Genomic DNA, 14,785 nt, shown 5'->3' with positions numbered 1-14,785 from the left:
GGATGCAAAAACATGAATCATGCATATTTTCATTGAATTTTAAGTGGACACCTACATTAGAACTCATTAGATATGAATGATGAGGAGTACAAGAGTATGAAGTTAAGGCTTACCAAGTACATCTCATAATAATTTATTGGACAGTCAGTATTAGTTGGAATTCTAAGAATGTAATAGCTCATGATATCTAGACCATGTTGTTTATCATCACTTAATATAATTCTGTACTTTCTTTCTCAATCATTTTCTGTAATTCTTATTTGAGTAAGGTTTTGTAAGGACTTTTTGCTCTGGCTAATTTTCTCATATGGTAGATTTCACCATTTACTACACGACCATGTAGTTTTCAATTGTTTTTAAATTGTATGTGTTGCGGCATACTGGTGTACTATAGATGGTTTGTTGTTCAAAGTAATAGAAGAATGTAACACAACATCTGTAGTGATTTTTTAAAAGTATTCCTTTTCCATATTTTATTCAGCTCAAAATAAGTTCAAGAACGATTCTTTACTGTAAGATAAGTGCAATCTCGTAGCCAAATTTCATGTGACATCTGTATCCATCCAACATCTTTTATGACATGCATTTGTGAAATTACATCAGTAGTATATTTTCTGTTATGAAGAATGGATTTCGAGAAATCATGGTTTATTTAATTGTTAAAAAATCCTTGTATTTTGGCTTCAAAACAGTTTTTTCTGCTTTATTAAGACCCCCACAAAACCTGACCTTTATTTTTCTCAAACAGGGCTTCACACTAACTTTATGAAAGGGCTCCATATTGAACTTTTTATGGTCTGTTTGTAGGCATGAGCCCTATGTGAAAATTTCACAATTTGGTGGGTCCGGGCTTGGAATTTATGCACCTATGTGTCCCGGTACTTGTTAGTGTTGAGCCCAGCAGAAAATCAAGTGTGGATCCTTTTACTTCTACCGTAAGTTGCTATGTGACTCTCTCAGTTTGAACATGTGAATTAGCATGTGAATAAAGCATTCCAAGTTCCTATCTTTCTAATTGTTGTCTTTATTCATGACAATATGTAAGTGATACATACACATTGTTTGTGTAAAGATAATTACCTTGTTATTCTTTTTCATTATTGGAGGCTTATTATAACTGTAATTCATTTCATTCTTTCAAAGTGTAAGGCTACGTGCATTGAATATCTCTATCGAAATTATCTTTTAAAATCCAACTATAAATGAAATTGTTGATGACATATTTTGCATTAATATTCACATGTTTGACTGAATAATCAAATGTATGCATGTATACTTTAATAAAATATTTTTATAGATACATTCTAACTTGAATTATGACGTTTGTCCGTTTCATTTCTCATCTCATCTCTCATTGTTTCTCTTTATCTCTCTCTCTCTCTCTCTCTCTCTCTCTCTCCATCTCTCTCTCCTTCCTCTCTCTCTCCTTCTCCCCTCCCTCTTTGTTACAGTACCTTCTCTTAAATGTAATTTTGTATGTATTTCATTTTTGAAATTTTCTACTGAATTGTCAATGCAGCCCTGGCACTGCAGTGATGGATTTGTATCTTCTTCAATAACACCCCAAGAATACACCACAAACATATTACCTGGTACTCAAATAAGTTTGGTGCAGCAACCAAAAGATACTTTTATTTTTGCCATTAGGTCTCATGAATATTGAACTGGACATGAAATATATAGTGAAATATATATTATGTACACTTTGTTTATATTATATAACATCTATATATAGCTTTATCACATATTATAAGTTGAATCCAACTCTAGTAGTTTTGTACACCGTCGGGTCCTGAGCTTACTCTAGCAAAGAGTGTTTTTGTTAAAGTTTATTATATACATCATGGTCTAAGATCAGTCACACACATTGAAAATACTATCTCCTTCACCCTACACTCATGAATTTCATAGCAAGAGGCATAATGTGTTAAATAATAATAATATAATAATAATACTCAGTTTTTATATAGCGCTTATTACAATCACTAAGTGCTTCCAAACTTGGAGATTATTACCCCGGCTTTAGCTGTGCTGCCATTGCGGCGCTCTAGCATTTCAAGGAATCAATTCCTGCCAGGTACCCATTTACACAACCTGGGTCGAGTGTGGCAAATGTAGATCAATGTCTTGCCAAAGGACATTAGTGCCGCGGCGGGTCTCGAACCGCGGACCTTGCACACACATGATTTGGTTAACCCATAAAATAAATAAATAAATGAATGAATAAAAATATCAAACAAAAAGTAAATAAAAGCCATTTACTCAAAATTACTGAGGGTTAAAAAAGTAGCTCCTTATCTGAGTGTATGTTTCATGATACACACACATGAAGTGCATTACGCTTGTGTCATTTCATTTTGCTGACGGTTGTTGGGTTTATCATGCATGTGTGTTGTGTGTACAAGGCTTTGAAAAAAAAGGTATGTTTCATAAAACTAAAATAGTTCTTTTCCTCTTCTTTGAGGTGTGAAAGAGGAGCCTCGCCTCAACCTTTATGGTGCAGGCTATATATACAATAGAAATTACCTTCATGTACTTGATTAAATGGCCACAGAATACTGTAACCTAATATATTCAGAAATATGCTCACATAAGAACAAATTCCAGATTTGAATTCTTAAGAGTCGCAATGAATGCTACTTTTTTCATATGACTGTTGCAGTTTAAAGTGACATAATAATAATAATAATAATGATAACAGGAATAACAATAATACAATGTAATTTCTGATTATTGAATGTTGAGCTCATACGTAAAATATTCAAGGCGCTCTACCAATACCTAATCATGAGATCATTATTTAACTTCATTATGCCTCATGCAACCATCTAGATTACAGATGAACTACTTACTTTATGCATTAATTCTCATTTCCAAAAAGTACAACTCCAAATTACACAACCTTCACTACATCTAAAAGAAACTTACAGAACATAAACTCTACATCAATATTAAACCTAACAATTACTACACTCAACAAATTTGAAATTTCAAAAAAATTACAAGAACCACAATATGTATAGACCGACTGTCAGTGAATTTATACACATAATATTCAGAGTAAATTTAAAGTGTGCCACAAAATGAAACTCAAGACAATTTGTGAAAAGTACTTTGACATCACTTGAATACAGTTGTCAAGATAGTTAAAAGAAAAGACAACAACACTGCACTTCAACTGAAAAATAGAGTCAGCAAGCCCAGTTCCGAGTCCATTTTGGCTACAGAATTTCCAAGTGGTATGGATTTCATTTAATGCGTTTCAAAGCTGAGGAACAGATACATCACCAGTTAACTTAGTCATATAATCCGACCATCGCTCACATACAGTGATACACAATCATAGCTAGACATGTACATACCACATGTGGTACACTGCTTGCCACCAATACACTGATATCCATGTAAAACATTATATAGTGTAGATGTGTATATGATTATACTGAACATTACATTAACATTTCACTGTCATATGTAAATACTCAAAGCATGGACTACACCAAATGTCTGTCGTCTCACTTGAGACTCTTTCAATGTAAAGAGCAACATTTCTGAGTAACAAGGTAAAATATTATATCTATCGAGAGAGCTTTTTTTCATCAACATTCCTAACAGTGAAAATGTATTTGCCAAAATTCTGGAACAATTATCCAAACAAAAACAATTATCTTGTAGTTGTTGAAGATTTGGATGTACATCTATTATTGGCTCAACTATAGTCCCAATAAAAGTATTTCTGTGTAGGCTTGTGGAGATCCAGACAGATTTCAAAATGCTGCTGGTACAATTGAAAAGCTAATTAATTCACAAAAAAGTTTTTTAAAAGAGCCTTTTACACATCTACAATATTTCACATTAGATTCAAGAGGATAAGAAAATGATTACAATTTAAAAAGAGGATACAAAACACTTAAAAAATACACATCAAATCACACCAAATCTACATGATTCACTTAACTCTGTAACATAGAGAAACCCATTTCGCCCCTATAGTTTTTACACACTATTAACAGTTAAAATAATCTGAAAGTTTAGCACCAATTGTATGTCTTTGATGGCGAAGAGGAACTATACACAATCACTGCCCGCAGTAATAAAGGAAATACTGAAATATTATAATGACACCACCAATAATCTACATCAATATGACTTCTTCTTTGTTTTCTATCGACTTTTACCTACTTTTACTTCTTAAAATGTTCAGCAATGACCAGTCAGAAAATATGTCTTCTGTTTTAAACACCTTTTCTAGCTACAGCTAATTTAACCATTTGTTTCATACATGTATATTGCTTTTCATTAATACTTTTTGTTACACTATAAAAGCTAGTAAACACTAATTAGTTTCCTCAACTTCTTTGATCTTCCTATGAGAGGGATCAGATCAGAATAAGATCAATAAATGAAGTCTCTCTACTTTTTTTTATAATTACCATCATAACAGATTTTAAATTATATTCTCCCCCCCCCCATTCGAAAAGGGGGAAGGCTGTTACTCAAAATGTTTGTAACCCCCCTCTTTTAGCTACAATGTATAGGAAGGATATTCTGATAAAAAACACACTCTATATTCATGATCATACTCTCTCCTTTTCTTTTCTAAGGCACTAACTTTAACAAGAATATGATAGTATTTACTTTTATGTTTATTAGCAAGTTACATAATTAAGCATCATATATAAACTCCAATCAAATATTTAATATTCCTGACTACATATATGGTATTTAAAGCTTTTTTACCAAAGATTTCATGGGACGGGAGCACGATTATCATGGACCCTCATGAATGAGTAAGCAAGAAATGCAAGAATTCTCGCACTTTTATATATATATGTATATATATATATGGTCTTGATCAAATAACAAATTATCAACTCTCTAATCTATAGTTGCTACACAGGCAAAAATATCATCTTCAGAATTTCTATGCTGACTCTCTTGTGTTATCAGGAGAGTACACGCAAATTGAACTTGATCAAATCTTCTTTGGAGGGATTAGGGATAGAATATAATAACATAGGGTTTGTTAGTTACTAACTAAAACACAGGAAATAGTTAATATCATGTTAAGGGCAAAGCACTTTGAGCAGGGTAAGAAGCTCAGACTTTAAAGATAGTCATTTGTGCAGAGTATATATAGTACACTCGACAGCTCAGCTTGATTTCAGAAGGGATAAGAAACACTATACACATGGCTCATGTTTCTTCCCCCTTACATGATCCTATAGCCATCCTAGAATGCACTACAGGCATGTCCTTTCTACTAGTCACATAATGAACGAAAGGTGACAGACTTAAAAAAAACTGCACTTTGCCATAATTAAACACAAACATCAGTCGTTTGCTTCACACGCCATTTCACAGTACACTGTAGGCATGTCTTTTCTATCAAAAGTCAAATCATTACTGCAGGGGCACAGGCTTGGGAAAACAACACTCTGCAATAATTAGACAAAAACAACTAATTTATGGTTAATCTTATTAAAAATCAAAGTGACATGCCTTCTGAATATGGCAGGCATCTGTCATGTACAAAAAGCACACAATCTCTAACAAGATTTCCAATGGAAACTATCAGAACAAAACATGTAATTCTGTAGTACTTGTACATTATGTTAAGCTGAAAAGTCCTCCGAAAATGTTGGACACATCACTGAGTAATCATGTTTGATTTAAATCTTTTCTGTATGTGATCATTACAATCTCCATCTGATATAATGTCTACTTTCTAGTGTATTGTTTTTTAATTTCACAAGTACTACGGGATATACACAAAGGGACGTATGTTACAGCCAATAAATATTTCTCAACTTGTAAGAAACAAATATAACAGTAGCCCTATTCTTACATGAAGAATTATAGCGAACATCTAAACTATGCTTTCAGGGATACTGAAAAAAATGGGATAAGATATTGACGAACTCTTGATCAGGAACAAACATGAATATTAGAGACCATTTCTCCTGTTTGGGTTGAAATATTTAGCTTGTGTTCACATTTTACAACAAACATTTCTGCTGCTCCACTCATCAAACATAACAAAGAAATTGATCAGAAGAAGTACAGAAACGGTACAGGGGTCAAAGTTCAGGTCAAGGTTCAGGTGACCTTTGGCTTCAGATGTGAGAGTGGGATTCCCTTGGCCGTCTTCTCCAAAACGGAGAGGGGTCAAAGTTCAGGTCAAGGTGACCTTTGGTTTCAGATGTGAGAGTGGGATTCCCTTGGCCGTCTTCTCCAAGACGGAGAGGGGTCAAAATTCAGGTCAAGGTTCAGGTGACCTTTGAATTCAGATGTGAGAGTGGAATTCCCTTGGCCGTCTTCTCCAAGAGGGAGACGGGTCAAAGTTCAGGTCAAGGTTCAAGTGACCTTTGGCTTCAAATGTGAGAGTGGGATTCCCTTGGCGGTCTTCTCCAAGACGGAGTTCACAAACTCGGATGTATGCCCGGACACCATGTGACCTGCGAAGGAAGGAAGAAACACGTGTAAAATTATTTAAATTAGATGAAGTGTGGATGTGATCAAATGTGGATATGAAAAAAATGTAACTGGAAAAAAGGCAAAGGATTTTGTTTGTCAGCTTCTTTCATTTATAAGGCTTCCATACCAATCAAATTTATCAAATATAGAAGGCGACTCTGTTTTTCAGTAACCAATCTACAAAACCCTACTTTTGTATCTCATGTTCTTTCAGTTATACGGTTTCCACATACCAATTGACATTTATAAAACGGAGAGGAATTGAACATACCAAGTGAATTCTTGATGAGATGATCCAGCTTTGCTCCAAGGCTGAAATCCCATGATGCCTTGGGTCTCTCTAGACGACCAGTCATCTCTTTCCTCATGCTCCCTAGAACAAGCTTCAATTGCTCTGAAAACGGAAAAGGAACTCTCACTAAGTACATGATACTTGATATCAAACCCAAGTGGGAATACATTTGTGTAAATACATTCATTTTTTGGTTTCAATATCACTTTATAACAATGATTATCAACAAAGGGAGTAAATAAATACATCAAATTGTATAGATAATTAGATACTACCAACCAAAAAAGGATATATAAGTAGAAAAAGAGGAAAAGGCCCAGGTCATGATTTACTATTAATGCAGGGCTTACTAGCATACTTCATATTATTCATGATAGAATACACAATGTGCAAGATATTTATTGACATGTTAATGATTTCATGATTATGTATGAAAACAAACTAAAATTAGAAAAGAAACATGTATCATTTCACCATATTGTGAAAACATCTAAATGTAAGATTTTTTTCACTAGTAGGATGAAATGAATAGTATCATAATAAAATAGGGGGGGGGGGGGGGGGGGGTAATATTGGTAAGATATGACAGCAATAAATATGTCGTTCCTTACTTTGATTGAAAAAAGTATATTTATATATTCACTTTCGGTGAATCGATGAAGAGTCTTGTGATACATAAATCATTACATGATAGGGAGAGGGGAGGGGGAGGGGGTGGAGAGGAAATGGAGAGAGAGAGAGAGAGAGAGAGGGAGATATGAAAGTGATCTCTTACTTGCTTCCTCAATGAGTCCCCAATGTTTGACCTTGTTCGCCTCGTGCTGTGCCTTCTTCTTCAGCCTGCATGCCCTGGAGTGACGGGAGGATGAGAGGTGGAAATGGGGCAATTACAAGAGATATCTCACATTGCTTAAACTTTGATACTATATAACCCACTTCACACTAGAAATATGAGGCAATAAAGTAACCAAGAAAATGAAATAGAAAATACTCACACAAGATAAATGGTAATGACTAAGAGTTAAAAAATCTAAATTGCCCGTTTCCAATAAAACATTAAAGGTATAATACAAAGTTTTGGTAATATTTCAACAGGATTGGGTTATGAATTTAAAATTTGCATTATTATTGTGAAACCTAGTGTTAGACTAAGCAACTTTGAAAAAATGGGCTCTAAAATGCTCAGGATTTTGAGATATAAACAAATATGTAAACATATATATAGGTTTGCATTGAAGCTGTGCAGAACAAGTTTTTTAATAATTTGAAAAATTGTTATATATTTTACTCATGCAAAAAAGTACAGTGGTCATAGATTGCAGTGTGATAAAAAAAGAGTCAATATTTAAGTAATATTGACTGCCTTCTGGGCAATACGACATATATCGCCCGAACCGAAGGTGAGGGTGATATATGACAAGTCGTATTGCCCTGAATTAGGCAGTCAATATTACTATTATTAACCACATCAGACATCTAGAGCAAACAAGAAACTCTTACTATCTTATACTCTTAAATTATGTAGGCTACACAGGGTTTCCTCGCATTAGAAGTTGCAAAAACATTGTCAAACCAGCACTGTTCATCCAGTGTTTGACAGATTTTCGATACACTGCAAACAGTTTGCCTAGGGTGTGATTGTTACGTCACAATGGAGTTCACGCAAAGTGCGCATTTTCTAATACACGATGCGCGATGTAAATTACAATAGCTGATGCGCGATGTAAATTACAACTGGCACTATATTATTGCGCACTAGTTTAACACGCATTTTGCCATTGACTTTTCAGAGCGGGCTAAAATATTTGTCCATTGACTTACTGTATAACCTATATTGCCCGCCAAATTACACACAAATCCCATTGACTCTTCTGAGCGGGGTAAAATATTTGCGCATTTGTTTTCTGTATAACCTATATTGCCCGCCAAATTACACACAAAATCCCATTGACTTTTTCTGAGCGGACTAACTTATTGTAATTTTGTTGACTTATCCATCAAACCTTGAGGGCAATAACATTTAAAAATTGCCCTGCTCAGATGTCTGATACGGTTAATAATTATCGATATTACCTTTCCACAGGGGATGACTTTGCATCATTTGACAAACATTGGCTTTCTACCTCTCTCGCTCGATCGATCTTCATTTGTTTCAGTTTCTCTTTGGCTTTCATTTCCCTGATTGATAATTTAAGGTTCCCGTGTTAGTCTTATCCTGAATTTCATGCATTCTTAACTTTTTGGATATTTTTATCTCTTTTGCCCATTTCTCACTAAAAGTAACTTGCCATTTCACATAAGGCAGAGATCTTCTCTCTCATGGCTTTGTTACCTGAGGAGGCACCAAGGAACTCCACCTTGTGTCAGATCTTACCCTTGCCTGACTCTCTAACCTTGATCTGTCCCTCTACCTAACACATGTCATGTAAAAGAATATGACATCAGGGGGTGTTTCACAAAGATCCTAGGTCGAACTTAACTCTAAGTTGGACTTAAATATTATGGAGAGCCATTTATTCAAGTATTTTTTACTTTTCATAAATTCTGCATCAAGAACATGAAATCTCCTTGATGATAGAAAATATGAATGATTTGAATTAACATTTTATGCCTTCTAAAATAATTGTTACAAAATATTTTCAAAGATGCTAAAAGCTTTCCATAATTTTTAAGTCCAACTTAGAGATATGTTCGACTTAGGATCTTAGTGAAACATCCCACCCCCCCCCCTCCCCAGGAACAGGAATAAACTGTTTACCTTGATGCCAACTTGTTCTTCTCCCTTCTCGTCTGGTTCTTCTCATCGTTGGATGCCTCGTTACCGGGACACAGCGAGCTGATCGTCAGGTTCAGCTTGTTAAGCTCGTGGCCAATGTTCAGGAGCTTACGAGGGTTCGGGGTGAAGTCGTCGTACTCGCTGCGTCGCGTCTTGACCCGTCTTCGTCTGGTGGCCAAGGAACCAGGGGAGTGCTTCGTGCTCGTTGATGGTAACCCTTTGGTCAGAGACACAGAGAAGAAAAGATTCAAGAGTTAGACCCATGACAGCTAAACATATTAAAACCAATTATTTTGCCAAGTAAATCTGTGATATTTTAAAAATGAACTGCAATTTGTAACTATATCTATAAATGTATGTTATTATCATATTTTGAATAGCCAAGAATATCATTTTGAAATTCTGCATGTATATATCTCTTCTTGTGTATGTGAACGATATTATTAAATAAAGGAACCCTGTGGAAAGGGGGCAAAAATTAAAATATTAAACCCAAGATATAATCAACATCAAATAATTTGTGCTCTTCTACGTACATCAGACATTTTCTTGTACTGCAACCCTTTTTCACAACATCCTTTAAGCAGTACAGACTAATAAACTGCATTAGCAACTATGAAGAAAGGTCACCTTTTTTGTCTCCCTTGAATAGTGTGTCCCCTTGAAATCTTCAATACTAGGAACTGTTCTCTATTTAAAGACTTCCTGTTTATAGAGACTCCTTTTGAAGCACATTGAGAGGTTGTAATACATAACACATTGTAGAAATATATAGCAAGAATATATATATAGTTCCAAGGTAAATTAAACCACATTTATTCAAAAAGGAAAAATTCAGATCTTCATTTTTGACATACCAGGGTCATCCGAGATATCACTGCCATCATCAGGGATGTCATCATCATCGTCATCATCAGAATCATCGCTCCCAAAGTCATCATGGTCTTCGTTTTCACTGCCCAGACCCTCGTCATGAGAATCAAAGCCTGGATCACTGCTCATGTTGGTCCGAGGTGATTTACTCTGTAATAAACATGTTCAATAACATATCAAACATTTAGTAATTCTTCAAACGAAATGGTACCCCAGAACCACAAGCCCTTAATTATATCAAGTACAAGACTACACGCCTACTCAACCAAACAATCTTAAACTAAGACATGATGTAGCTATATATGTCATACATCCATTCAAGTTTGTTGGAAACGAGTTTGTATAATTTGAAATATAAACTTCCTACATGTTTAACTTTTAAATATCAGTCAATATTACAAATATAAGTTTGCAAGGCAACCACCCTCCCCCCATGCATAAATACAATACAATACAATACAATACAATACAATACTACAGAACTTCATGTGAAGATAACAAATCCTACATCGCATGAAGCAGCACTTCTTTCAAATTCTTATCAGGTTGGTAATAAAAAAAGTGCTTAGAGACATAATATTATATCAAGCAATATAGAAATCTAGAAAATGATCATTAATACTTCATCAATGAGGTAATCCAATCACAGTTCTGGACATTTATAATGGAACAGTACATGACTAACCATATAATTATTGAATTAATTTATCCTGTACATAATAATCATATTTAACTTAATAACTAAAAGTGTTTTCACCATTACTTCACTGTTAGAGATTCCCAAGTGTCAAAATTATACAGGTTGAACAACAACAAAATTAACATCAGAGTTACTTTCCTTTTAACAATATAAAACACAAATATGATTTAATAAGCAAAGACATAAAATGTTAATTTCCCACTTGTGCCAGCTGGCTTTCCAGCTCACCATTTTATAAAACACTACCAATTAAGCACTGACAGGCCATTGCATTTTGATTATTTTAATAACTAAAATGCAATATCAAAATAAAACTCCGGCAAATGGAGGTCAGAAATCAGCATGTTTGAGATTTACTTTTTTTCTTTCTTATATAATTTTAGAGGAAATGTAAGAACCAATTAAACTGAAGTTCATTTTAATTTTGACACCAATTAGAGAGAGACCACAAATTAGTCTGTAACAATTTAATTTGATTAAAACCATTTTTTTTTATACAGGTGCTTGACATCTGTGCTAACTTTAGTATGCTTAGTAGAATACCAACAGGTCAATTTTCCTTTTAATAATAAAATCAATCTAGTTGATAAATTTTTCTTCCATTAAGTGGAATAAAATAAAACTCAAATAGCAAAGACTAAAAAGAAAATCAATACACTGAAAAGTCAATACTTTTGTTTCCAAATCCCATAATCTGCAACTTGAACAAAAATATATACATCCATGGTACTCTGTACAAACAAATGATTATCGTTCCACTCGAGAAATGTGTCAGATAATCTTAGAACATGACTACATGTAGGTCTGGTAAGGATAGTAAGTAGATGTACTTACCGATTCTGATTTCATATCAGGTTCAGGCAGACTTAGAGTCCTGTGAGGGATATCTTTCTTCTTATTCCTCTTGATGTCGTGATCACCATACATGAATACCTTCAGATCCTTCCAGAGACTGTCCTGGCTCGAATCGTCTGAAGTGAGAGAGGGCAACGACATCATGTTCCTGGTCTTCTTTTGGACCACTGCACTAAGTTTCTTAGTCCTGACCTTGTGATTTGTCCTGGACTTGACTGTCCTTGCAACTGATTTAGGGGTCTGGGCCAACTTGGCGGTTGGTGGGTGGTGCTGGGTTTTGGCTTTCAGATTTGCATTCCTTCCAAGGAATCTCCTGTTGCCAAATGGGTTAGGAGTCCTGGCTAGCAGTTCACTGCGAGACATCTCTTTGGTGGGGGACGGAATCGTTTCTCTGCTCCTGTAGCGCTTCCAGAATAACTCTGTGAAATCTATCTTGGAGGGATGCACTTTCCTGAGAGACAAAACAGACTTCTTTGCATCTGCAGGAACTTTGGAGGTCTCATTATGTGTTCTGCCATTCTTTGGCATGAGAGGTCTCGATGTCTTTGTTTTGGAGGATTTCCTGGACAAGCCTGGTCTTGGGCTACTCATTTTAAGTCCATCAGATGTCTTGGTCCTCTTTTCTACACTGGCTAACTCCACAGCCTCTGTCTTGACCCGTTTCCAGCTCTGCGGTGACAACGACATCTCCTGCTTGCCCAATGGCATCGTGGCTGTAGAAGACTGGACCGACAGGTCCTCTGCCTTCCTCTTTACAGCCATGTCATTATCAACAGACTGTGAATCCTCAAGGTTCAGTTCTGCCAGGGTCGGTGCAGAACAGAACGGACTGGCTTCAATCGGGAAAACCCCTTCCTGGTCGTCATCGCTCAAATCCCAGCTGAAGCACAAGCCGCTATCGTTGAGGGAGCCATCAAGGGACCCTGCCAGGAGGGGCGTCTCAGGCCAGCAATCGTCCACCACTGGACTACATCCCAGCTGGGCCATCTCCTCCGGGTTGGGGAACTCAAAGACATTGTCACTGAGGCTCAAACAGGCGGGTTTAGCCGGGGCCGGCTCCTGTTTAGTACTGGATGGGTTGTAATTATCCTGCTCATACATAAAGATATTCTGTGAAGCCGAGAGCAGGAGGGCATTCGGAGACTGGAGGGCATGTTCAGGATTTGTCAAGTTGCTAAAAATGTCTGGCTGACCGTAGTCGTTATACATCTCCATGGTTGAACTGAAGAAAGAAAAAAAAATAGTTGGTGAATATTAGCCGATTCAACACCTGGCATTATAATAATATCAACATTTATAATGCGCACATATCCACCCTAAGGGATGCTCAAGGCGCCTTACAAGGTAGATACATTAAACATATGAAAGTACATGAGAAGAGACAAATAATGAAAATAATGAAACATAATCAAATTAAAGGGAAAGTCCACCCCAAAAATAATTTTGTTTCGATAGAGGCAGAATAATAAGAAAATCAGGTGAGTGAAAGTTTGAGCAAATTCTGAATGAAAATAAGAAAGTTATGAATTATTGAAGTTGTGATCAATCAAATACAAATTGGCAACTCTGTGACTTATTATACAAGCTCTCCTTCATTTGCTTTGTGCATAATATTCCATAAAATCATGTTTTCTTCGTTATTGATGACGGAATATATATTTGTTCCTTGCAGGGGGAGTATAGAAACATATTTGCAATTATTATATTTAGGGTGCATGTATGGTTGATATTTTTCTTGAGGGAAAATGAAAATTTTAGATTTTTTTAGTACTGAGCAAATGGAAGTTGAGCTCGCATGATACGTCATAGAGTTGCCAATTTGTGTTTGATTGATCACAACTTCAAAAATCCTAACTTCCTTATTTTTAATCGGAATTTTCTCAAACTTTCACTGACTTGTTTCTCTCATTTTTCTACTCCTATTAAAACTAACTTAATTTCAGGGTGGACTTTCCCTTTAATTATAAACAATGATAATTACATCAGATTGTGAAGCACAATGACACATGATGACCAGACTACATCCTATTTAATTTGTACTCATCATAAGACATAACCAACTATTTCTTCATTTGACAACATTGAAGATTTGAATAACAGATCATGATGGAACATCATTGTATCTGACTACTATACTTAAGGGTCAAGACTTACATGTTCTCCACTTCCTCTGACAGTGCACTAGGTGGTCCAGCCCTCACATTGAAACTCTTCACTCTAGCTTACACTTCAGCAAAGTTTGCCAATAATGATGTGAATGGGGCTCTCCTTCCAGCCGATTCTGTAATTAGTCCTTTTCAGCAAATACAGCAATATCTTTACCTGCAAGAGAAAACAATAGAGAATGAATAGAGAACTTAGTTTTTTAAACTTTGATATAATAGTAATAAACCAGTAGAGTACATGAACATGCAAGTTTACAATGACAACAGTGTTCCATAACAAACTGACATTGATTGGGGGGGGGGGGGGGGAGGGTGGGTGAGAAGGAAAATCCATTATTCACGAGGGACCACATGCCCTAAAAGAGAATAAAGTCAGGGCTTCCCTGGTTTGTATCGGCATGGCAACACAATGATGAAGATACCATACAAAAAAGCTTGGGCATGTCTGCGGTACTAATGATCTAATTGGTTGGCTGAAAAACAGATAAGACGTGATGTATAATATCTTTATATTGTTTTGTTTCCATCTTTGTTTCTCTAAATTTCTCTCTCTCTCTCTCTCTCTCTCTACCCCTTCTCTGTCTGTATGTCTCTTTCTCTTCAACTCTCCTTCTCCTACCATTGCCCCCCCCCCCTCTCTCTCTCTC

The 14,785-nt window shown here is 35.8% G+C and overlaps 1 protein-coding gene across 1 annotated transcript in view; it reads right to left on the bottom strand.

The window, feature by feature from the left end:
- Nucleotides 1–2,536: 2,536 nt before the first annotated feature.
- LOC100890995 overlaps nucleotides 2,537–14,785 on the bottom strand; it is a 22,412-nt gene continuing 10,163 nt past the window's right edge. Inside the window, exons 2-9 of the mRNA XM_030985630.1 lie at nucleotides 14,128–14,295; nucleotides 11,953–13,195; nucleotides 10,403–10,568; nucleotides 9,528–9,762; nucleotides 7,545–7,618; nucleotides 6,749–6,871; nucleotides 6,191–6,458; nucleotides 2,537–6,108 (exon numbers count right to left, since the gene is read on the bottom strand). Of these exons, the coding sequence (XP_030841490.1) occupies nucleotides 6,358–6,458; nucleotides 6,749–6,871; nucleotides 7,545–7,618; nucleotides 9,528–9,762; nucleotides 10,403–10,568; nucleotides 11,953–13,188 (1,935 nt within the window). The 5' untranslated portion in view covers nucleotides 13,189–13,195; nucleotides 14,128–14,295 and the 3' untranslated portion in view covers nucleotides 2,537–6,108; nucleotides 6,191–6,357. The remainder of the gene's footprint in view (nucleotides 6,109–6,190; nucleotides 6,459–6,748; nucleotides 6,872–7,544; nucleotides 7,619–9,527; nucleotides 9,763–10,402; nucleotides 10,569–11,952; nucleotides 13,196–14,127; nucleotides 14,296–14,785) is intronic.

Source organism: Strongylocentrotus purpuratus, unplaced genomic scaffold (assembly GCF_000002235.5).
Source record: "Strongylocentrotus purpuratus isolate Spur 01 unplaced genomic scaffold, Spur_5.0 spur5_scaffold_15, whole genome shotgun sequence".
Classification (NCBI taxonomy): Eukaryota; Metazoa; Echinodermata; class Echinoidea; order Camarodonta; family Strongylocentrotidae; genus Strongylocentrotus; species Strongylocentrotus purpuratus.
Note: the sequence above shows the minus strand (reverse complement) of the source record. Positions and strands in the feature narration are given on the sequence as shown.